We start from the raw sequence: 25,794 nt of genomic DNA, 5'->3' as shown, positions 1-25,794 counted from the left end.
TTGTAATTGTATCTGCATCTCCCACCTCCCGGTAGCTTGTTCCAGATATTCACATCTCTCTGTGGGAAAAACTTATCCCTCACATCTCCTTTAAATTTGTCCCCTCTCACCTTAAACAGGTGCCCTCTAGTTCTGTTCTAGACTGTCCTGCCCTGGGGAAAAGATTCTATCTATCCTAAGTGTGTCTCTCACAATCTTATAACCATTTCCAAGAGCATCCCTCTGCGTTATATGTTCCAGAGAATAATACCAGCCTTTCCAATCTCTCCTTGTAACTACAGCCCTCCATTCCAGGCAACAGCACAGTGAATCTGGAGGTTTCGTGGGTTTCGCTTCGGCAGAGGTCGGGACTTCGGGACAGATAAGTTTTCCTTCTTTTTTTGTATAGAGTTTTTATTATAAGGTTTAGTTGAGTAAGGTACTGCTTTATAAGTTTTTAAATAAGTTTTAATCGGGAATAGTGGGGACTGGACTGCGCAGGCACGTGATGTCAGCAGGTAAGGCGCGGGCTGTTTAAAAAGCAAACTGCCCTATCCAGCGGGCAGCATTGGAGTGGGCAGCAGAGTGAGAGGGAGCAGAGTGTTCTGGGCTTTGGCTCAAGGGGCGAGGAAAGTTAGGTGACTTGAGGAAAGGAAAGGGTATGAGTGCGGTTTCCTGTACTCAGTGTCAGATGTGGGAGTTCCCGGAGTCTCCCTGCCTCCAGGAAGGCTACATCTGCGCCCGGTGTGTTGAGCTGCAGCTCCTGAGGGACCGTGTTAGGGAACTAGAGATGCAGCTCGATGACCTGCGTCTGGTCAGGGAGAGTGAGGAGGTGATAGAGAGGAGTTATAGGCAGGTGGTCACACCGGGACCATCGGAATCAGGCAATTGGGTCACAGTCAGGAGGGGGAAGGGGAAGAGTCAGGTACTAGAGAGTACCCCTGTGGCTGTACCCCTTGACAATAAGTACTCCTGTTTGAGTAATGTTGGGGGAGACAGCCTACCTGGGGGAAGCAACAGTGGCAGTGTGGCTCAGATGGGTAGGGAAGGAGTGAGGAGGGCACTAGTGATGGGGACTCTATAGTTAGGTGGGCAGACAAGCGATTCTGTGGATGCAGGAAAGAAACTCGGAACGTAGTTTGCCTCCCAGGTGCCAGGGTCCGGGATGTTTCTGATCGCGTCCAAGATATCCTGAAGGGGGAGGGAGAACAGCCAGAGGTCGTGGACCATATTGGTACCAACGACATATGTAGGGAGAGGAATGAGGTCCTGAAAAGAGACTATAGAGAATTAGGAAGGCAGTTGAGAAGCAGGACCTCAAAGGTAGTAATTTCCGGATTACTGCCTGTGCTAAGCGACAGTGGGTATAGGAACAGATTGAGGAGGAGGGATTGGAGTAGGGAGCAGGGATTCAGTTTTATGGATCATTGGGGCCTCTTTTGGGGCAGGTATGACCTGTTCAGAGAGGACGGTTTGCACTTGAATCCCAGGGGGACCAACATACTGGCAGGGAGGTTTGCTAAGGCTACTGGGGAAAGTTTAAACTAGAATTGTTGGGGGGTGGGATCTGTACTAGAGAGACTGGGGAAGAGGTGTTTGGCTCTCAAATAGAGGAAGCTAGAAGTAAGTACCATAGGCAGGTGATAGAGAAGGGAAGTGTTCAGACAGGCTTGAGATGTGTCTATTTCAATGCAAGGAGTATTGTGAACAAGGCAAATGAGCTTAGAGCTTGGATCGATACTTGGAGCTATGATGTGGTGGCCATTACGGAGACTTGGATGGCTCTGGGGCTGGAATGATTGATTCAAGTGCTGGGTTTTAGATGTTTCAGGAAAGGACAGGGAGGGAGGCAAAAGAGGTGGGGGAGTGGCACTGTTGATCAGAGATAGCGTCACGGCTGCGGAAAAGGTGGACGTTGTGGAGGGATTGTCTACGGAGTAGCTGTGGGTGGAGGTTAGGAATATGAAAGAGTCGATAACTCTTATATAGGCCGCCCAATAGTGACAGGGTTACTGAGGAGCAGATAGGGAAGCAGATCCGAGAAAGGTGTGAGAATAACAGAGTTGTTGTGATGGGAGATTTTAATTTCCCAAACATCGACTTGCATCTCCAGACAGTGAGGGGTTTAGATGGGGTGGAGTGTGTTAGGTGTGTTCAGGAAGGGTTCTTGACACAGTATGTAGATAGACCTACAAGAGTAGAGGCTGTGCTTGATTTGATATTGGGAAAAGAACCTGGTCAGGTGTCAGATCTCTCAGTGGGTGACCATTCTGGTGATAGTGATCATAATTCTATCTCCTTTACGTTAGCACTGGAGAGAGGTAGGAACAGACAGACTAGAAAGGTGTCTACTTGGAGTAAAGAGAATTATCAGGCTCTCAGGCAGGAAATTGGAAGATTAAATTGGGAACAGATGCTCTCTGGGAAAAGTACAGAAGATATATGGCAAATCTTCAGGGGGTATTTGTCTGGAGTTCTGCATAGACATGTTCCGATGAGACAGGGGAGTCACGAGAGGATACAGGAACCGTGGTGTACAAAGGCTATAATAAATCTAGTCAAAAGGAAAAGAAAAGCATACAAGAGGAACAGAGAGCTAGGTAATGTTAGAGATCTGGAAGAGTACAAGGCTAAAAGGAAAGAACTTAAGAAAGAGATTAGGAGAGCTGGAATGGGACATGAGAAGGCCTTGGCGGGCAGGATTAAGGAAAATCCCAAGGCGTTCTACAAGTATGTGTAGAGTAAGAAGATGAGATGCGAAAGGATAGGGCCTATCAAGTGCAGCAGGGGGAAAGTGTGTATGGATCTGGAAGAAATAGCAGAGGTACTTAATGAATACTTTATGTCAGTATTCACTATGGAAAAGCATCTCAGGGATTGTAGTGAGGACATGCAGTGGCCTGAAAAGCTTGAGCATGTAGATATTAGAAAAGAGGTGGTGCTGAAACTTTTGGAAAGCATCAAGTTAGATAAGTCGCCGGGACCGGACGAGATGTACCTCAGGTTGCTGTGGGAGGCAAGGGAGGAGATTGCAGAGCCTCTGACGATGATCTTTGCATCGTCGATGGAGACAGGAGAGGTTCCGGAAGATTGGAGGGTTGCGGATGTTGTTCCCTTATTCAAGGAGAGTAGGGATAGTCCAGGGAGTTATAGATCGGTGAGTCTTACCTCAGTGGTTGGTAAGCTGATGGAGAAGATCCTGAGGGGCAGGATTTATGAACATTTGGAGAGGTATAATATGATTAGGAATAATCAGCATGGCTTTGTCAAGGGCAGGTCCTGCCTTACGAGCCTGATTGAATTTTTTGAGGATGTGACTAAGCACATCGATGAAGGGAGAGCAGTAGATGTAGTGTATATGGATTTCAGCAAGACATTTGATAAGGTACCCCATGCAAGGCTTATGGAGAAGGTGAGGAGACATGGGATCTAAGGGGACATTGCAGTGTGGATCCAGAACTGGCTGGCCCACAGAAGGCAAAGAGTGGTTGTTGAAGGGTCGTATTCTGAGTGGAGGTCGGTGACTAGTGGTGTACCTCAGGGGTCTGTACTGGGACCCTTACTCTTTGTGATTTTTATAAACGACCTGGATGAGGAAGTGGAGCGGTGGGTTAGTAAGCTTGCAGATGACACGGTTGGGGGTGTTGTGGATAGTTTGGAGGGCTGTCAGAGATTACAGAGGGACATAGATAGGATGGGCTGAGAAGTGGCAGATGCAGTTCAACCCAGATAAGTGTGAAGTGGTTCATTTTGGTAGGTCAATTATGTTGGCGGAATATAGTATTAATGGTAGGACTCTAGGCAGTGTGGAGGATCAAAGGGATCTTGGGGTCCGAGTCCATGGGACGCTCAAAGCGGCTGCGCAGGTTGACCCTGTGGTTAAGAAGGCATATGGTGTATTGTCCTTCAATCGGGGAATTGAATTTAGGAGCCGAGAGGTATTGTTGCAGCTATATAGGTCCCTGGTCAGACCCCATTTGGAGTATTGTGCTCAGTTCTGGTTGCCTCACTATAGGAAGGATGTGGAAGCCATAGAGAGGGTACAGAGGAGATTTACAAGGATGCTGCCTGGAATGCGGAGCATGCCTTATGAAAGCAGGCTGAGGGAACTCAGCCTTTTCTTCTTGGAGAGACGGAGGGTGAGTGGGGACCTGATAGAGGTGTATAAGATGATGAGAGGTATTGATCAGGTAGATAGTCAGAGGCTTTTCCCCACGGCTGAAATGTTGGCCACAAGAGGACATAGGTTTAAGGTGCTGGGGAGTAGATATAGAGAAGATGTCAGGGGTAAGTTTTTCACTCAGAGAGTGGTGACTGCGTCGAATGGGCTGCCGGAAACTGTGGTGGAGGTGGATACGATAGGGTCTTTCAAGAGACTGTTAGATAGTTACATGGAGCTGAATAAAATAGAGGGCTATGGGTAAGCCTAGTAATTTCTAGCGTAGGGACATGTTCGACACAGCTTTGTGGGCCGAAGGGCATGAATTGTGCTGTAGTTTTTCTATGTTTCTACGTTCTATGGTGCTAATCTCTTCTGCACACACATTCTATTGCTTCTTATAGTGTGGTGACCAGAACTGTACATAATTGTGTACAGTTGTGGTCTCACCAATGTTTCGTATAGCTGGACTATGATGCCCCAACTCTTATATTCAATGCCCCTGTCTAAGAAGGCAAGCATACCAAATGCCTTCTTTGCTACCTATCGACCTGTGTCAGCATTTTCAGTAGGGTAAAGGCTTCGTACAAGGTTCCTTCATACATCAATGATCCTAAGGTCCCTGCCATTTACTCTTTATGTCCTACCAGAATTTGACTTCCCAAAGTGCATTACCTCACACTTGTCTGGACTAAATCCCATCTGCCACCACTCTGCCCAACTTCAAGTCATATACCATGTGTGCAGGGTTTGGCTAGGCAATGAAAAAAACAGCTTCTGTAGTGTGAAAGCACACTACAAATGCATATTTCAGCAGTCTACAATGCTATCAGTTCTTCAATTATACAAAAAAGGGTGCTTGAAAGGAAGGTGAGTGAAAGATGCACACCTCAGCAAAGAAATGATTACAGGTGGGTGCTCCATGACAATAACAGAAAATTCTGGAAATAAAAAGCAATTTAGGATAAAAGTTAACGTTTCAGGATTTTTCTTCAGGTCTTCAATATCATGGAAAGCAAGTGAAAGTAAATGACACAAAGTAACCAGATATACACCAAGAGAAGTTTTTAAAAAAATTACTTTTATCACCTCATGAGCAATTATCAGGTAGAAATACAGTTGAATTCTTACTGGTAGGGATTCACTGCAGATTATTTGGATACCTGAAGTACTGTGCAAGTTGAAAGAGGTGGAAACGGTCTATGTAAAGTAACAAAAAATGGAGCTAGTGTTGGCAACTTATAGGTCTGAAGCTGCACGCAGCTCTTTAAGGAGTTACATGTATCTCCTGATGTGATCAATGGAACCCCTTTCAGTTGTGGTGCTCAACACTGTGATTATCATCATCACTACCGTCCAACAGAGGCTGCTTCCATCTAGTCTGGCCTATCACCACGCTAGCTACACCAGCTAGCTGCAGATGCTGTGGCTGCAGAACTGAGGGCAGAATATGACTTTGCCTCAAACTTTACTGCTGTCTGCCCAGGTCCCTGGAATCTGAGTCCCATCTAATTGTGGTTCTATGGCCCAAATGATGACAGGATTTGGGCTGGGGGCATGCCCGATGTGGGGCTTTGGTCCCGTGTTACCAAGCCTGGACCTCAGGAACCCTCATGAAAAGCAATGATCTGATCCTGTGTAACGCTCTGGGACAGCATTGGTGGGAACAAAATAATCACATTTTAACACTGGGGCACATTGTTGGCAGGCACAAAATTGTCTGCATAACTTTGTGGTAGAGTGCTATAGAGCTCGGGATCATCACTACATTATACCGAAATATAGTGGTGCTGGGCACAGGACTGCCACATTATAACACTGAGACTGCATGCTGGTCAGCACCTGGTTGTCACTGATAAACAATGGTGAACAATGTCAATGTGCATAGGGCTGTTACGGTATAACTTAGGGAAGTAGTGCTGATCAGCACAGGCCAACTATAGTGTAACACTCGGGCAGAGAGCTGGTGGACCATTACTAAAACTAAAGACAATACTGATGGTTACGTGACCATCACTGCATTACATTGAGGGACAGTGCTCAGGGGCACAGTGACAGCAGCCAGGCTGCTGACAGGCTGTTTCCCTTCACTTGGAGGATCTTCTAATAATGAAGCAGAATGCCCAAACTAAGCTCTTGCTTTTGGTGTACCAGCTTCAGACTGACATTCTTTGCCACATGAAGTGACAGTTTAAGGTGGCAATGGTGGGAAAAGATAAGACCTAAACTGAGGGGACTTCAATTGATGAGCTGGGGTACAGGAAGGAGATAGAGAGCTTAGTAGCATGGTGTCATGACAACAACCTTTCCCTCAACGTCAACAAAAGAGCTGGTCATTGACTTCAGGAAAGGGGGCGGTGTACATGCACCTGTCTACATCAACGGTGCTGAGGTTGAGAGGGTTGAGAGCTTCAAGTTCTTGGGAGTGAACATCACCAATAGTCTGCCTGGTCAAATCACGTAGGTGCCACGGCCAAGAAAGCTCACCAGCACTTCTACTTCCTCAGGAGGCTAAAGAAATTCGGTATTGATGCATCATAGAAAGCATACTATCTGGTATGGCAACTGCTCTGCCCTGGACAGCAAGAAACTGAAGAGAGTTGTGGAGACAGCCCAGTGCATCACGGAAACCAGTCTCCCCTCCTTGGACTCTGTCTTTACCTCTCGTTGTCTTGGTGTAGCAGCCAGCATAATCAAAGACCCCACCCACCCGGGACATTCTCTCCTCTTCCATCGAGTAGAAGATACAGGAGCCTGAGGGCACGTACCACCAGACTTAAGGACAGCTTCTACCCCACTGTGATAAGACTATTGAACGGTTCCCTTATACAATGAGATGGACTATGCACTCATGATCTACCTTGTTGTGACCTTGCACCTTATTGCACTGCACTTTCTCTGTAGCTGTGACACTTTACCTTGTACTGTTATTGTTTTTACCTGTACTACCTCAATGCACTCTGTACTAACTCAATGTAACTGCATTGTGTAATGAATTGACCTGTACGATCAGTATGCAAGACAAGTTTTTCACTGTACCTTGGTACAAGTGGCAATAAAAAAAAACCTTGCTCTACAATGCTGCTGCACCTTTCTGTTGACTTGGTTTACAATGGTGTACTAATCTGGTGTCAGTCAGGTTATGGTCCTATTGTTTTAACTTCCAGATGCAGCTGAGACATTTGGCACCACAGCTATTTTCTTCACATGGCCCCATGAAGTTAGTTGCCTGGTCAATCTGAGCAGCAATCTTCTCCCAACTGTGAAGTACCAGAGCCCAGTGGGGAGATGCGTGGGGAGGGGGGTACTTCTTCGCTGCTGGATAAAGATTTGAAGTATTGACTGGAATTTCTCTTTTCTAGCAGAACAACCATCTGTTCTAGTGAAAAGTCATCAGCCGAAGTTGCTCTTTTTCTGTACATTGATGCTGCGCCTGACCTGCTGTGTATTTCCAGCAATTTATTTTATTTCCAATATTCAGCATCTGCAGTATTTTGATGTTTCACCAATTTGCTTACCTGTGGCATCTCTCTGTTCCCAGCTGCTCACTATGGCAGAGGTCAGGCATCTACTTGGGTCAGTGTGAGACTGCATTGAGGCACCAGGCAGCTCTCTGGCAGTGGGAACCTGGCCCTATGTAATGAGACTGTCGCTTGACACTTGCACAGAAGTGTGTTCCATCTCCAAAGTATAAATGATGCTGTCCTGGCTACACATAAATTTCTGCAATCTGTGGAAGGTGGACTCCTCTACATTTTGGGGGTGGGGGGGGGGGGGAAGCAGAATAGAATGGATTAGCATAGGATTAGTGTAAAAGTGCATGCTTGATGATTGGCACAAACCCAATAGGCTGAAGTGCCTGTTTCTGTGCTGTATCTATTCGTGATTCTTTGCCAACTCCTTCATTTGGTCAGGCAGACCTGACAATGTGCCATCATCTCAGTTTGCCTCCGCACCTGCCTATTCATATATGCCTCCCTGTTTTGGTTTTCAGCCGAGTTCTCCAGAACAGTACTTGTGGGGCAGTAAAGCCCCCATGTCAGCCCCCATTTTGGGCCCTGTAGCTAAGGAAGGAGGTGCTGGCCCTGGAGAGGGTCCAGAGGAGGTTCATAAGGATACACCCGGGAATGAAAGGCTTAACATATGAGGAGCGTTTGATGGCTCTAGGCTGGTAGACAATGGAGTTCAGAAGGATGAGGTGGGCTGTGAAGAGCAAGAGGACAAGGCGGATGGGCTTAGAGCTTGGATCAATACTTGGAGCTATGATGTGGTGGCCATTACGGAGACTTGGATGGCTCAGGGACTGGAACGGTTGCTTCAAGTGCCGGGTTTTAGATATTTCAGAAAGGACAGGGAGGGAGGCAAAAGAGGTGGGGGAGTGGCACTGTTGATCAGAGATAGTGTCACGGCTGCGGAAAAGGTGGACGTCGTGGAGGGTCTCTCCATGGAGTCTCTGTGGGTGGAGGTTAGGAACAGGAAGGGGTCAATAACTTTACTGGGTGTTTTTTATAGGCCGCCCAATAGTAACAGGGATATTGAGGAGCAGATAGGGAAACAGATCCTAGAAAGGTGTGAGAATAACAGAGTTGATGTGATGGGGGATTTTAATTTCCCAAACATCGATTGGCATCTCCAGACAGTGAGGGGATAGATGGGGAGTAGTTTGTTAAGTGTGTTCAGGAAGGATTCTCAACACAATATGTAGATAGGCCTACAAGAGGAGAGGCTGTGCTTGATTTGGTATTGGGAAATGAACCTGGTCAGGTGTCAGATCTCTCAGTGGGTGAACATTTTGGTGATAGTGATCATAATTCTATCTCCTTTACGTTAGCACTGCAGAGAGATAGGAACAGACACACTAGAAAGGCATTTACTTGGAGTAAAGGGAATTATGAGCATCTCAGGCAGGAAATTGGAAGATTAAATTGGGAACAGATGTTCACAGGGAAAAGTACGGAAGAAATGTGGCAAATATTCAGGGGATATTTCTTTGGAGTTCTGCATAGGCATGTTCCAATGAGACAGGGGAGTCACGAGAGGATACAGGAACCGTGGTGTACAAAGGCTATAATAAATCTAGTCAAAAGGAAAAGAGAAGCTTACAAAAGGTACAGAGAGCTAGGTAATGTTAGAGATCTGGAAGAATATAAGGCTAAAAGGAAGGAGCTGAAGGAGGAGATTAGGAAAGCCAGAAGGGGACATGAGAAGGCCTTGGCGGACAGGATTAGGGAAAACCCCAAGGCATTCTACAAGTATGTGAAGAGCAAGAGGATAAGATGCAAAAGAATAGGGCTTATCAAGTGCAGCAGTGGGAAAGTGTGTATGGATGCGGAAGAAATAGCGGAGGTACTTAATGAATACTTTACGTCAATATTCACTACGGAAAAAAGATCTGGGGGATTGTAGTGGGGACTTGCAGCGGGCTGAAAAGTTTGAGCATGTAGATATTAGCAAAGAGGAGGTGCTGAAACTTTTGGAAAGCATCAAGTTGGATAAGTCGCCAAGACCAGATGAGATGTACCCCAGGCTGCTGTGGGAGGTGAGGGGAGAGATTGCGGAGCCTCTGACGATGATCTCTGCATCGTCGATGGAGACGGGAGAGGTTCCGGAAGATTGGAGGGTTTTGCGTATGTTGTTCCCTTATTCAAGAAAGGGAGTAGGGATAGCCCAGGGAATTATAGACCAGTGAGTCTTACCTCAGTGGTGGTAAGCTAATGGAGAGGATCCTGAGAGGCAGGATTTATGAACATTTGGAGAGATATAATATGATTAGAAATAGTCAGCATGGCTTTGTCAAGGCAGCTCCTGCCTTACAAGCCTGATTGAATTTTTTTGAGGATGTGACTAAACACATCGATGAAGGGAAAACAGTAGATGTAGTGTATATGGATTTCAGCAAGGCATTTGATAAGGTACCCCATGCAAGGCTTATGGAGAAGGTGAGGAGACATGGGATCTAAGGGGACATTGCAGTGTGGATCCAGAACTGGCTGGCCCACAGAAGGCAAAGAGTGGTTGTTGAAGGGTCGTATTCTGAGTGGAGGTCGGTGACCAGTGGTGTACCTCAGGGATCCGTACTGGGACCCTTACTCTTTGTGATTTTTATAAATGACCTGGATGAGGAAGTGGAGCGGTGGGTTAGTAAGTTCGCGGATGACACAAAGGTTGGGGGTGTTGTGGATAGTTTGGAGGGCTGTCAGAGGTTACAGAGGGACATAGATAGGATGCAAAGTTGGGCTGAGAAGTGGCAGATGCAGTTCAACCCAGATAAGTGTGAAGTGGTTCATTTTGGTAGGTCAAATATGATGGCGGAATATAGTCTTAATGGTAGGACTCTAGGCAGTGTGGAGGATCAGAGGGATCTTGGGTCCATAGGACGCTCAAAGTGGCGGTGCAGGTTGACTCTGTGGTTAAGAAGGTATATGGTGTATTGTCCTTCATCAATTAGGGAATTGAATTTCGGAGCCAAGAGGTATTGTTGCAGCTATATAGGTCCCTGGTCAGACCCCACTTGGAGTACTGTGCTCAGTTCTGGTCACCTCACAACAGGAAGGATGTGGAAGCCATAAAAAGGGTGCAGAGGATATTTACAAGGATGCTGCCTGGAATGTGGAGCATGCCTTATGAAAGCAGGTTCAGGGAACTCGGCCTTTTCTCCTTGGAGCGACGGAGGATGAGGGGAGACCTGATAGAGGTATATGAGAGGTATTGATCAGGTAGATAGTCAGAGGCTTTTCCCCAGGGCTGAAATGGCGGCCACAAGAGGACATAGGTTTAAGGTGCTGGGGAGTAGGTATAGAGGAGATGTCAGGGGTAAGTTTTTTACTCAGAGAGTGGTGAGTGCGTGGAATGGGCTGCCGGCAACGGTGGTGGAGGCGGATACAATAGGTTCTTTTAAGAGACTGTTGGATAGGTACATGGAGCTGAGAAAAATAGAGGGCTATGGGTAAGCCTAGTAATTTCTAAGGTAGGGACATGTTCGGCACAGCTTTGTAGGCTGAAGTGCCTGAATTGTGCTGTTGTTTTTCTATGTTTCTATCTCATGATCTCATCATGTGGCTAACGAGAGATCTCATTATGTGGCTAACAAGAGTTTAAGACTAAAATAAAAGCAAAAGGGAGGGCATACACGGAAACAAAAACTAGTGGGAAAACAGAGGACTGGGAAACTTTTAAAAACTTACAGAAAGAAACTAAGAAAGTCATTAGGAAAGAAAAGATGAATTATGAAAGGAAGTTGGCAAATAACATACAAAAGGATGCTAAGAGGTTTTTTAAATATATGCAGAGTAAAAGAGAGACAGGGGTAGATACAGGACCAATTGAAAATGATGCTGGAGAAATTATAAAGGGTAACAAAGAGATGGCAGAGGAACTAAATGAGTATTTTGCATCAGTCTTCACTGTGGAAGATATCAGCAATATACCTGATAGTCAGGGGTCTCAGGGGATAGAATTGAGTACAGTCAAGATTACTAGAGAGAAGGGCTTGGGAAGCTAAATGGACTAAGGACAGATAAGTCTCCCGGACCGGATGAAGTGCACCCACGGGTTCTGAAGGAGGTGGCTTTAGAGATTGTGGAGGCATTGGAAATGATTTTCCAGGAATCAAATACACTCTGGCCTGGTTCCCAAGGACTGGAAGGTTGCAAATGTAGTTACTCTGTTTAAGAAAGGAGGGAGGCAGCAAAAGGAAAATTACAGGCCTATTAGTCTGACATCGGTGGTTGGAAAGTTATTGGAGTCGATCCTCAAGGACGAGGTTATGGAATATCTAGAGGTGCAGGACAAGATAGGTCCAAGCCAGCATGGTTTCTTGAAGGGAAGATCCTGCCTGACCAACCTATTGGAATTTTTTGAGGTAATCTCAAGTAGGATGGACAAGGGAGAGGCTGTGGATGTTGTGTATTTAGATTTTCAAAAGGCCTTCAACAATGTGCCGCATAAGATGCTGCTTAATAAGATGAGAGCTCATGGAATTACAGGAAAGATATTAGAATGGGTGGAGCATTGGCTGATAGGCAGAAAGCAAAGGGTGGGAATAAAGAGATCCTGCTCTGGTTGGTTGCCGGTTACTAGTGGTGTTCCGCAGGGGTCGGTGTTGGGGCCGCTTCTTTTTACACTGTATATTGATGATTTAGATTATGGATTAAATGGTTTTGTGGCTAAATTTGCAGATGACACCAAGATAGGTGGAGGAGCAGGAAGTGTTGAAGAAACAGAACGGCTTCAGAGGGACTTGAACAGTTTAGGAGAGTGGGCAAAGAAATGACAGATGAGATACAATGTTGAGAAATGTGCAGTTGTACATTTTGGAAGAAGAAATAAAAGGGCAGATTATTATCTAGATGGAAAGAAAATTCAAAATTCGGAAGTGCAAAGGGACTTGGGGGTCCTTGTGCAGGATACCCTAAAGGTTAACCACCAGGTTGGATTGGCAGTAAGGAAAGCGAATGCTATGTTGGCATTCATTTCAAGAGGAATAGCTATAAAAGTAAGGAGGTGTTGATGAGGCTCTATGGGGCACTGGTGAGGCCTCATTTGGTCTACTGTGTGCAGTTTTGGGCCCCTTATCTTAGAAAGGATGAACTGATGTTGGAGAGGGTTCAGAGAAGATTTACGAGGATGATTCCCGGAACGTAAGGGCTTACATATGAGGATCGTTTGTCGTCTCTTGGACTGTATTCATTGGAGTATAAGAGAATGAGAGGGGACCTCATAGAAACATTTTGAATGATGAAAGGACTGGACAGAGTAGATGTGGCTAAGTTGTTTCCCTTGGTGGGTGAGTCCAGGGCAAGAGGTCTTAGAACTAGAGGGTACCCATTTAAAACAGAGATGAGGAGAAATTTCTTTAGCTAGAGGGTCATGGATTTATGGAATTTGTTGCCACATACAGCTGTGGAGGCCCGATCACTGGGGGTGTTTAAGGAGAAGATTGATAGGTATCTAATTAGTCAGGGTATCAAGGGATATGGGGAAAAAGCTGGTAATTGGGGCTAGATGGGAGAATAGTTTAGCTCATGGTTAAGTGGCGGAGCAAACTCAAAGTGCCGAATGGCCTACTTCTGGTCCTTTGTCTTGTGAGCTTGTGAAACCTACTGAATACTGAAAGACCTGGATAAAGTGGATGTGGACAGGATGTTTCCATTAGTAGAAGAGTCTAGGGTCCAAGGGCAGCACCTCAGAATAAAGGGATGTCTCTTCAGAATTTAGACGAGGAGGAATTTCTTTAGAGGGTGGTGAATCTGTGGAATTCATTGCTAAGGAGGGCTGTGGAGGCCAAGTCACTGGGTGTACTTAAGGCAGGGGTTGATAAGGGGGTTAAGGGTTACAGGGAGAAGGCAGGAGAATGGGGTTGAGAAAAAAAATCAGCCATGATTGAATGGCAGAACAGACCTAGTGGGCCAAATGGCCTAATTCTGCACCTATGTCTAATGGTCAGATTCCTTAAGCCTTTATCTAAATGCAGTCCATTAGTGCAAGCTGCCTATCCCATTGCCTTGTGCTCCACTAAACTGTTACCTTTTACCCTTGTGGTCCTAATTTGAAAGCCGTTGCTATGTGAAATCAGGCACAATGACATAGCGTGTCTTCATCATCAACCTCTCTTCATTATTTGCAAAGTAAAAACATGATGGGGCATTAATTGTGTGCATGCAAATCTGTATTTGGGGTATGGAACAGCACACATGTTAATTAAGATGCAGTCAAAGAAACTATTACTGAGGAGGAGAAATGTTGTAATTACTTACTAAGCTGATTTCTAACAGCCTCCACTCTGGCTTGATTATGGGCTTGAGTGGCCCCTCTACCCACGAAAGGCTGCACCCCCTCTGCACCTCATCCCCCTGTCACCCTCACCCTATACTCGTTCTGGTGGCCTCTTGTTGCTGGTGATCTCAGCCAAAAAAATATGGTCTTGATATCAAATTATGGCATCCTTATGAGTATTGTGTTCTTTGTGTGAGTGGGAATAGAGGTGGTGTGATTTCAAGTAAAGGCAAGATGAATAAATATTAAAATATTAGTGTTGTCAAACTCATCTTAACATGTCTACTTTATGGAGAAGCTGCTCACCTTCTGCCATCCTTTTCTAATGGCTGACCTTGTGGATTTTCTGGTCCTACTTGCATACTGTGTCTTTCTCCTGGCATTTACTTCATCAATTAGTATTTCTACATGCCTGTCTGAGAAATAGGGTGCTCTCTATCAGCTCTCTAAAGCCTCGTGCTCGCTGAAGGCAGATGCAGTATGTGTTATTGTTGTCAGGTTCCAGGAGATTGTGCCTTTAAGCACTAAAACCCTGCAATGACTGTTGCACAACAAACTGCCAACAACTGCCTGTCACCAGGAAGTGGCCTGCTTTACATACTTGGAAGCAGAATGGTTCCTGATATACTATTGCAGACTCATCATATTCCAAAATCACGATTATATTCCATAAATCTAAATTGACGAGGAAGCATCATGTAATAATGTTTTAACACTTCAGTAACAAAGCTAAGTACACGTGTTAAGCTTCCAACTGACCATAATGGAAATTTTTGTAGCAAACAAGAATGCAGATGATGAGAACACAAATAATCTTGGCAAAGCAAGTCAGTGACTAAAACTAAAGGGTGTGATCCTGAAGCTAGATGTCATGTCAATGATGAAAAAAAGTGACCTTTAATGACAGGTTTTTATAAAGTCTCAATATACCAGATTTATTACCATCCCTTTTCTTGCTGCTAGTTCAATTAGTTTTACAAATTTTCTAACATTTTCTAGTGCTTCAGAAATCTGCCTGGTAAAAAAGATTATTAAGCACCTCTTCTCACTTTTCCAAACTCCACACCAAAAGGATGACATGAGGCTTGAATACAGTAGACAAGAGGTTTTCTGCAGGGAATTACAACTTAATAAATTAACATTCTTGAATTTCTGAGAAACTTCAATATTAATTAAATGAATAACAAAAAATTGCAGATCTTTTTTTCTGTAAACTGTTACATTAATAGTTTCAAGAGATATTGTGCAATGAATATAATATTCATACATTTATGTAACATTGCAATATTTTACTCAAGAAATATATCCTGCACTATGAGGATCACTGATGATATCAAACAGTAGTTACAACAACTTATTTCACCTAAATTCTCTGATATTCCAGGAAATATATAAAATGATGTAAAGACTACTCAAGTGTTGGCCATGAACTCTGGATAGTCCATTGTTATCATTTAGTAATTAAAACCATATTTATGTGCTCATTTATTTGGATCAGTTTTTTGGAGGATGATATTTACAAATTGGCACATTCTGTTTTCACTGTCCATTCTTGTAGCTGAATCATAGCACACATGCAGAAAAATAGCACATTAAAGCTAGAATTGGATTCAAAACTAAATAGGTTCCAGTGTAAAGGCAGAAGAATCCATCATTTCCAGAAGGCTGTAAGAATGTGGTAAACTTCATCATTAAATTTTCATGATAATTTTAGCAACTGGCCAAAACTAACTACAATAGCAACTTCATTACTCTGCATCACCAATTTCATATAATAGAGGCAAACTTGTGCTATTCATGACAAATGAATAAGGAGCAAACATAGGCTATTCAAGTTCTCAAGCCAGATCTACCCTTTAATAGGATCATATAAGCATAACTCTGCATTCCTGCCTATGTGTGGTAATTTTTCACCACCTTTCTTATTAAGTATCTACCTACCTCTTCCTTTAAAATACTTGAAGACCCTGCTTCCACTGAGCCAAAGAACTCCATACACTCATGACCAACTGAGAGAAGTTTTTTTGCCCCAGTTCTGTCTTAAATGGGGACCTTTTTTTCCCAGAGGAGAAAACATCCTTATCCACTCTGTCAGAACCCTTCAGAACCTTTTCCTTCAATCTAATCCATCCCTCCACTCTTCTAAACTCCAATAGATTCAAGACCAGCATGTCCAGCATTTCGATATAAGACATGCTGGACATTCTAGTCTTATGCATGTCTGTTTCCAGGAATAAATCATAAGTTAAACTTCTGCTTCCAATGCATGAAAATTCTTCCTTAAATAAGGAGACCAGAAGCATAGACAGAATTCCAGATATGATCTCACAAATGCCCCAGATAACTGAAGCATAACCTCCTACTTTTGTATTCAATAATCCTAGCGATAAACAGTAATATTCTGTAAACTTTCCCATTAATTGCAGTATGTGAATACTTGCCTTTTGCAAACTATGAACAAGGATATCCAGATCTGTGACAGAGCTCTGCAATTCCTCATCATTTGAGTAATACATTGATCTTTACCCATTCACAATTAGGCTATATCTCTGTAGCCTCTTCCTACCTAACATTTCATTGTTGAAAAATTTAGCAACCATACCTTTAGCACCTTCATCCACGTCATTTAAATAAATTGCAAAAAGGTGAGGCCCTGGATCAAATTGTTCGTTACATCCAGCTGACCAGAAAAAGACCCATTTATGCCTACTATCTGCTTCCTGTTAGCCAATCTTCCATTCATGCCAAATATTATGTCCTACACAATGAACACTTTACTCCCCAATATCCTTTAATATTTTAACTTATGAATTCCTTCTGAAAATCTAAAGTTCCTTTTATCCACAGCACAGGTTACTTCTTCTTGAAAAAGAATAGTCAAACCTGGAAGATCTCGAAAAATAAAGGTCAAACCTCATTTCCCGTTTACAAGGCGACACTGACTTTGCCTGATTACCTTGAATTTTTTGAAGTGCCTGCTATAATGTCAATAATAATAGCTTCCAATCATTTTCCCCACAACAGTTAACTGGTCACTAATTTCCTGCTGTTTGTCTTCCTCTCTTTATTTGCTAATTTAATGGAAACTTGCCTGAATCTACAAAATTTTCAAACATTAAAACCAACAACATACACAGTAAGTAACTGGTCCCTGGGGACCTGTTGAACAGGGAACTATGATTAATAAGTTTGCAGATGACACCAAAATTGGTGGTATAGTGGACAGTGAAGGTTGTCTGAGGTTACAATGGAACATTGATCAACTGGGAAAGTGGGCAAGAGAACGGCAGATGGAATTTAACTCAGACAAGTGCAGAGTTTTGGGAAGTTAACCAGGCCAGGACATACACAGTGAATGGCAGGGCCTTGGGGAGGAGACTTAGGTGTACATGTACATAGTTCTCTGAAAGTGGCGACACAGGTAGACAAGGTGGTGAGGGAGGCAGAAGGCATGCTTGCGTTCTCCAGCCATGGCACTGAGTACAAGAGTGAGGACATCACGTTACAGGTGTACAAAATTTTGGTTAGACCACAGTTGTGTGCGGTTCTGGTCACCATGCTATTGAAAGAATATGATTAAGCTGGAGAGGGTGCAGAAAAGATTTCAATGTTGCCGGGACTGGAGGGCTTGAGTTATAAGGAGAAATTGGATAGGGTGGACTGTTTTCCCCGGAGTGAAGGAGGCTGAGGGAGGACATTATGGAGGTCTATAAAATCCTTTACAAAAGACATCTGAACCGTTACATGGATAGAAAAGGTTTAAGGGTCTGTTTTCCCTTTTGCAAAGAATGCTGAAAGGATACATGATAGAGGTTTATAAAATTATGAGAGCCATAGAGAGGGTATATATCCAAAGTCTGTTTCCCATGGTAGGGGTGTCTAAATCTTGAGGGCATTTGTTAAGGTGAGAGGGAGGAGGTTTAACAGGGACCTGAGGGGTATTTTTCCCACACAAAGAGTAGTGGGTTTCTGGAATGAGCTGCCAGAGGAGGTGGTGGAGACAGGGACAGGAACAGCAACAGTATTTTAGAGGCATCTGGATAGGTTTTTGATGGCCAAAGCATAGAGGGATATGGGATTAACGCAGGCAAGTGGGATTAGTATAGATAGGCATGATGGCCGGCATTAATGCAGTGGGCTGAATGGCCTGGTTTTATACTGTACAACTCTATGACTCTCTAATTACCTCACTAACCAATTCTTTTAAGATCCGATGATGAAGTCCTTTAGGACCTGCAAACTTGTCAGTCGTAATTTTCCTGAGTTCCTCCCTCCCTTCTCATTCCCATGGATGTTTCGAAGATCCTCTATATTGAAGACTGATAGAAAGTGCCTGTTAATTCATCCATCTTCTCCTTGTTTCCATTATTGACTTCCCAGAATCACTTCCTATAAGACCAATGCTCACTTCGTTAACTCCTTTTAAACATCTGCAAAAACTCTATTTGTTTTATATTTCTGGCAAATATAGTTCTATATTTTTTCCTTCTTAATCCTTTTATCACGTTGCCATTTTTTATATCTGTGCAATTTTTGGACCTACTACCCTTCTTGGCACAATTATAGGCTTTTAATTTAAGTTTGATACTGTCTTCAATTTTTTTAGTTAACCACGAATGGTGGGTCTTCCTTTTGGAATATTCTTCTCATTGGAATGTATCTATTCTATGTACTCCAAAAGCTTCTGTTGATTGTCTGCATCCAAATGAACGATTCCTTAAGCTGATTTGCCAATTCACTTTAGCTTGCTAAGCTTACACGCCTTCATAGTTGCCCTTTATAAGTTTAAAATGCCTTTCTTGGAATCATTGTTCTCACTTCATACTAAATTTAAAAAATACAATCACCTTATGATTGCTGCTACTAATAATGTGATAATTATTGAGATTATTAACTGGGTTGTTTTCTCTGGAGCGGCGGAGGCTGAGGGGAGACCTGATACAGGCTTATAAGATTATGAGAGGGATAGATAGACAGCTGGTATCTTTTTCCCATGGTCGAAATGTCTAATACCAGAGGGCATGCATTTAAGGTGAGGGGGGTATGTTCAAAGGAGATGTGCAGGGCAAGTTTTTTTAAACACAGAGAGTGGTGGGTGTCTGGAATGCACTGCCAAGGGTGCTGGTGGAGGCAAATACGACAGGGGTATTTAAGAGGCTCTGAGGTACACGAATGTGCAGAGAATTGAGGGATATGGACAGAAGGGATTAGTTTTATTGGGCATTTAATTACTAGTTTAATTAGTTTGGTACAACTTCGTGGGCTGAGGGGCCTGTTCCTGTGCTGTACTGTTCTATGTTCTATTAATTAACCCTATCTCACTGCATAAAACCAGGTCTTGTATAGCCTGTTCTAGTTGGCTCTTGAGCAAGTTGTTCTCAGAAATGATCCTGAAAACACTCTATGAATTCATCTAAGCTGCCTTTGCCCATCTGATTTTTGAAATCTGTATGTAGATTAAAATTCCCCAAGATTATTGCCATCATTTCTTCCTTTATACTGTCTTAGCATGTGGTTACGATTAGGGGAGCAGTACACAACCCCAAAATGTGATTTCTTTCTTTTATTATTTAATATTTCCACCCAATCTGCTTTGTTATCCTGGTTACTTGAATTTAGATAATCTCTGTCTATTGTGCTGACTGTTAGTTATTAACAGAGCCAGTCATTCGCCCTTTCCTAGTTTCCTGTTCTTCCAAAACGTCAAGCACCCTTCAATATTCAGACAACAATCTATGTCTTCTTGCAGCCATGTCTCTGCAATGGTTATTTAATCACATTTGTTTATTTCTATGTGCCCTCTCAGTTCATCTGTTTTGTTTTGAATGTTACATACATTCAGATACAGACTCCTTCATTTTGTTCCTTCATTATTTTTGTAACCTCTACTCCTTCCTGCCATTTATCTGTTGATCATTTCCCTCACTGAGACTTTTCTCTTTAGCATTGCCACTATTCTCTGGTTTACCACATCTTTGCAACCTTGATTCCTTGTCCCCACTATTTGGTTTAAAATCCTTTCTACTTCCTCAGTTATGCAGCTTGTTAAAACACTGGTCCCAGCATAATTTAGGTGTAGACCATCCCAGTGGAACAGCTTGTGCTTTTTCCAGTTGTGCCAGTGCCTCATGGACTGAAACTCATGGGCTGAAAACCGATCTTTGAACCACACATTCATTTCTCTCATATTATATGCCCCACGCCAATTTGCATGTGACTCAGGTAACAATCCAGATACTTTATTATCATCTTCCAGGTTCTGCTTCTGAATTTGGTACCCAACTCCTCATATTGACCATGTAAAATCAATAGATTTTACACGCCTATGTCACTGGTACCTATGTGGATCATGTGGTCCTAAGCTATCCAGTCCAGATTGTCTCCAGCACAAAGCAGATATCCTGAACTCTGGCACCAGTCAGGCAACACAGCCTTCTGGACTCTTGTTCTTTGCTATAGGGAACGTTGCCAATCCTCCTCGCTACACTGTCCCCTACAACCTCTATATCCTTGTCTGCTCCTGCCAACTAATGGCTTTCAGTTGAACGTCATGGTCAGTTTGCTCATCCACCCACAGCTTCCACCTACATCCAAACAAGCTGAAAGAACCTCCGACCCATTGGACGTTTCAAAAGACAGAGGTTTCCACACTCCTGCCCTCTAGGCCCCATACCTGCCTTATTTTCTGTTATACTCCCTTGTTCCTGACCACAAATCAGTTGACCCTATCTTATGAGGTTTAACCACATAGGTTGAGAGCCAGCCTACATTTTTTGAAGTGAAGCAAAGACATAGTGCACTGTGGCTGCAGCAGGTGCGAGAAGAATGTCCGTATTGATTCCATTCTAATGGGAGAGATCGCAAATCATGGGAGAAAGCTGGCATCCTGACTTTTCAATGTACCACTTGAGGACTTAGTCAATAAAGCAGAGGGATGAAAAGACATCCTCTATCCTTCAGATACAAATTGAATCTGAGAAGAAGACCATGGGGAGACAGTCCCAACAATATGCCTGCAGTGCTGCAAAAGTTTAGCACTCTCACATACATTTGCCTCACACACTCCTCCATGCAACGTAAGGAGGGCAGCATGGTGGGTGGGGGGGAGAATGTGGCACATCTTACAGAACTGCTCCCTTAGCTCCAGCAATCTAGATTCAATCCTGAAGTCGAATGCTGTCCATGTGGGGTTTGCACATTGTTCCTGTGACCACATGAGTTTTCTCCTGGTGCTTCAGTTGCCTCCCACATCCTCAAGATTTGGTAGGATAACTGGATAATTGCCCCTAGCCTGCAGATGTGTGGGAGAATATGGGGACAGTTGATGGGAATGTGCAGAGAATACACTGTATTTCGTGTGGGATTAGTGTAACTGGTGCTTAGTGTAATTGGTGTTGACTCAGTGGGGCCAAGGGGCCTGTTTCCATGCTGTGACATTCTGTGACATGTCAAGAACACACTCTCATCATTCACCTACCATCAATCTCTATTAGCCATGAATGGAACTTAACATTCAGATAATCTACTACATAATTTTATTATTTTAGAGGATATGTGCAGAGACTAAATTGGGATCATTTTAGGATTAGTGTAGCTGGGCACAGACATTGGTCTTCTCTGGACAGAAGATGGAAAATGCTATGATTAGAATTATCTGTTAACTTCCTTGAAGAAATCTCTGACAGGAGTAATACTGGCTTGCATGAAGCAGGTGTTTCAGTTATTCAACAACTGGAAAGGGAAAATGTTAATAACTTCAAAGATAGGTCAAATTTTCAGGTATAATCCTAATGACAAGCTAACAGCTCAGGTCTAATCATTGTAATGGTTGTGCCAAAACAGAAACCCGTCATTTCTGTTTACTGTGCAGCATAACCCATTGTGTATTTTCAGGAGATTCTGCCCCATGCAGTGTCTTTCATTTCATTTCTCCAATTACTCAGGATCACTGGTAAAATGTAAACTCAATCATCATGCAAACGTGAACACTTTTGAATAAAGTACAACACCTTCAATCAAATTTTCCATTTGACAAAAGGACATTTTAGAAAATCCTAATAGTGTTGAAAACAATACTTTATTAGCCTGAGTTTGTTTGGACCACAACTCAACATGTAAAATAAATGATCATTTGGATAAAGACAGAGTACACAAAATGTTTGATTTCATTTTGAATGAGAAAAAGTTTAAAAATGACTTCTAAAATGATTACTGTTACCCCTTTATTATGTTGTATTTCTGCATTTCATTATGGGATGAACAATTACTGAATTTGCTAATCATGAACACAAAACCTTTTTAGTTCATGAATTTCAAATTGAACAGCAAATGGTCAAGATATTGGCTGCTTACTTTCCGTTTCGTGTTTTCAGCAATATTTAAATAGATCGCAGGAGGCCAGGAAGTGATACTTTTGCTTGCCAACCTGTGATCACTCCCTGTCCATTTGCCTCCAGATTTATTTATGGGATGGTATTGACAACCAAGCTGCCCAGCTTTGAAGAGATTGCAACCAGGGACCTGAATTGGGATGTCTGATTGGCAATGGTAAACTTCTACTATTATAAAGATCAGGCCCAAATGTAAACCTCAGGTTACAATATTCAGGTATGTTCTGTATGGCCCACTTTGTATCCAGCTGTATCAGGTGTCAAATTGAGAAGATCCAAGAATGGCAGAGATTTATCCCAATTTCCAACATTCCTCCCATAGCCAACAAATTTATTTTATCACAGACTTGTATGTTGATGGACTTTAAAATGCAGCAGATTGTTTTTCTCCACAAACATCACGGACTTGTATGTTTATAGCGAAAAATGATCTGCTACATTTTCTATCATTACAACACAAAGTGTTCCAAAAATGTGCACTGATTGCAAAGCTGTTTTCAATGTTTTAAGGCCCTGACAATACAATATATTAATAAAAGTTGTTTTTTCTGTTGTGCACAATCCTCTAATAAATCATGTACCTTTGTACTTTTTTCATGTTAATCTCATTTTTAATGATGCATACTCGTTGTAATTATACTAACATAGGACTATAATTAATGTCATAGAACTTACATTCAGAAAGGGCTATTCAGCCCTACTGATGTTTATGCTCCGCATGAACCTATTCCCACCCTACTTCATTTAATCTCATTGTATGTCCTATTCTTTTTATTAATTTGATTCAGTTTCTCCATATTCCCATTGCAGACTAAAATCAAAAATTAAACTGCCATTATTCAATATAATCAAAATCCTGTCTGCAATTTATTCAATATCAAAGAATATTCATTTGTCAAAAATAAGTTCAGGTAAGCTCAGAGCCTGACTTTGTGACAGACAATTTCACTGGTCAGAAACAACTCAGCATAAATATCCAGTCAGTCAGCGATGAAAGGTAACTATAATGCCATTTGATGCAAGAAATTTGCTTGCTGTACATTATCATGTCAAGATCACGGAATGTCTGATTCCTCCCATAGCTCATAACAGACAATGCAATAAACAAGCAAAAAGTAACCTAATGTCCACTGCAGTTGAAAGTGAAAATAAAGCTTTTATATACAAACATTCTAAATAAAACATTATTTTTAATTATTTTCAAGATTTACCAAAATGCAACTACAAATTTGCAATTTTGTGTGAACAGCCAAATGGGTGCATTCCTGTTTTTTTTAATGTCAAGATTTAAATCTTTCAGCTATAATTTTTAATGATACCATCTTTTCCTTGATGTCTAAAAATGAGAAATTAGAGTAAATTACAATGTTTTTGTTATGTGGATATGAAAAGTCACTTTTAAACCCAACATAAACATTCTTCCAACAATTAACTGTATAAACAGTAAAAACACAATGAACTGCCTTTTGAACAAATTGGGATAAAAGGCACAAACAAAACAAAACATTTTGCTTTGATTTGAGTTTCAAATTTTAATTGTGAGTAGGAATAGAAGAATTCGTTTCTAACTTCACGTTTTCATGACTCAGTCTTTAACAACTTACACTGAATCCACAAGAATTCCTTCCACACACCTTAACACCACCAAACAAACAAAAAAATTTGTAAGGGTCAGTGCTACTGAAACAAGGAAAGACAGTTCCACATCTTTGCACTAATGAAAATGACTGACCCATACCATTATCCCTGCCTTAGAACCTTTTGACTATCACATCCAGATGCAGCTGTTAGTCATTCAAACTACTTACAATGGATGCTTCCATCACTTTTACCCCTTATTCAGCATTTTCACTTCATAAAGCGACAGTCAATGAGTTTTGTGTGTGGTTGGCAAGGAATGACAGATTCAGTGGTGGTCTCAGACTCTACCTACTCTGGTGGTTCAAGTACTTGTAGGATTGGGCCTTTGTCCTTGATGAAAAGATATGAAAAGTCACTTATTTGAACTCAGTCAAGCTGCTGATTTTTAAGTAGAAGGGTGCTGCAATTCACTTCTACCTCTATAAATCACAGCCTTCTCCAAAGAACAGCTGCGGCACTATTCGCTTAAGAAACCAGAACATACTTTAAACCTGTGATACCATGTGTTGGATAATAAAACTACCCTTGGCTATTAGTAGGAGATATCATTGTTTGAAAGTATCACAAAGATTTAAAACAGCATCAATAAAGATAAAAAACTATTTGATGTTTTGCTGCTGTTCCCTGTTCTACCTATATAACATACACAAACATAGGCACTTGGTTACTAATCCCTGTGTTGCACCAAATTTAATTTGACAAAATTTCCAGGGAGAAACCAACTAAAAATAAGAATCTGGAATGCATCAGTAACTTCACACTCTGCTTGAATAGTAAGAAGTATTATCTAATACAAAAAGAGTTAAAGATGAAAACAAAGATGAAGGAGTTGGAAAAACATAAGTTTGGGAAATATTTTGATTTAATTTCAGGTAATCAAGAATGACAAGTTGCTAACGTGTAAATTTGATCTTGGAGCAGGTTAAAATTAATGCATTTTGTATGGAAAGTGCTTTTACCCGAACAGTGTTTACATGTGGGACAATTGTGAAAAAGTATGGATCATTTTTGCACTCCATTCAGCTTATAATTTCCTGAATTATACCCTCATTCCCTTTTTTATTCCTATATAAACATTTTGAAGGTTGACAGAATACATGGCATCCAGGGCTAGGTTTCATGTTAGCCAATCAATGCAAGAACGTATTAACCTGATTTTTTTTCTCCTCGAAAAAATCCTCCTTCATGTGATGTTCTTGCAACTAATAAAATGTAGTGGACAAACAGAGCTTCAAGTCAATATTAAATGTGCCCCAAAGTTTTAGTAATAATAATTAACAGGGTCACAGATGTAAGCTTGAAACCTCAGATTTAAACTTAATTGAAATACCAGGGTCTGATGAGATCTATCCCTGACTGTTATGAGAGCCAAATTGCTTGGGGCCCTGAAGGAGATTTTTGCATCTTCAATAGCCACAGGTGAGGTACCAGAAGACTAATGTACCTGTGATTGGGTGATTGCCAGGAAGGGCAGGCAGGAGGCCATTCTCCTCTTTCTTACAGGGATAATGCTTTGGATACTGTTGTGAGGGGATGGCCTTTCAGAGGAAAGCAGCAGTAGCCAAATCGGCAAGGCAACAATAGGGGATTTGATAGGGGGACAGACAGGTGTTTCTGTGGCCACGGGCAAGACTCTGGGTGTGTTGCCTCCCTGGTATCAAGTTCACAGATGTCCGAGGGTAGATGTAGAACATTCTGAAAGTGGAGGGTGAGCAACCTGACGTCACAGTCCGTATTGGTACGACCGACATATGCAAGAGAGATGGGTTCCTACAAAGGTTAGGGAGTTAGGTAGAAATCTGAAGAGCAGGACCTCGAGGGTTGTAATCTCACGATTACTCTCTATGCCAT

At 42.4% G+C, this 25,794-nt stretch overlaps 1 protein-coding gene across 4 annotated transcripts in view; it reads right to left on the bottom strand.

The window, feature by feature from the left end:
• The window catches only part of abcc4 (ATP-binding cassette, sub-family C (CFTR/MRP), member 4), a 353,844-nt gene that overhangs the window by 78,976 nt on the left and 249,074 nt on the right, over positions 1 to 25,794 (bottom strand). The window contains exon 21 of one of the 4 annotated variants that reach the window (XM_052025929.1): positions 7,657 to 7,887. The exons of the other annotated variants lie outside the window; for them this stretch is intronic. Coding sequence (XP_051881889.1) covers positions 7,699 to 7,887 — 189 coding nt within the window. The 3' untranslated portion in view covers positions 7,657 to 7,698. The remainder of the gene's footprint in view (positions 1 to 7,656; positions 7,888 to 25,794) is intronic. 4 annotated transcript variants of the gene reach the window in all.

This window comes from Pristis pectinata, chromosome 11 (assembly GCF_009764475.1).
Source record: "Pristis pectinata isolate sPriPec2 chromosome 11, sPriPec2.1.pri, whole genome shotgun sequence".
NCBI lineage: Eukaryota > Metazoa > Chordata > Chondrichthyes > Rhinopristiformes > Pristidae > Pristis > Pristis pectinata.
Note: the sequence above shows the minus strand (reverse complement) of the source record. Positions and strands in the feature narration are given on the sequence as shown.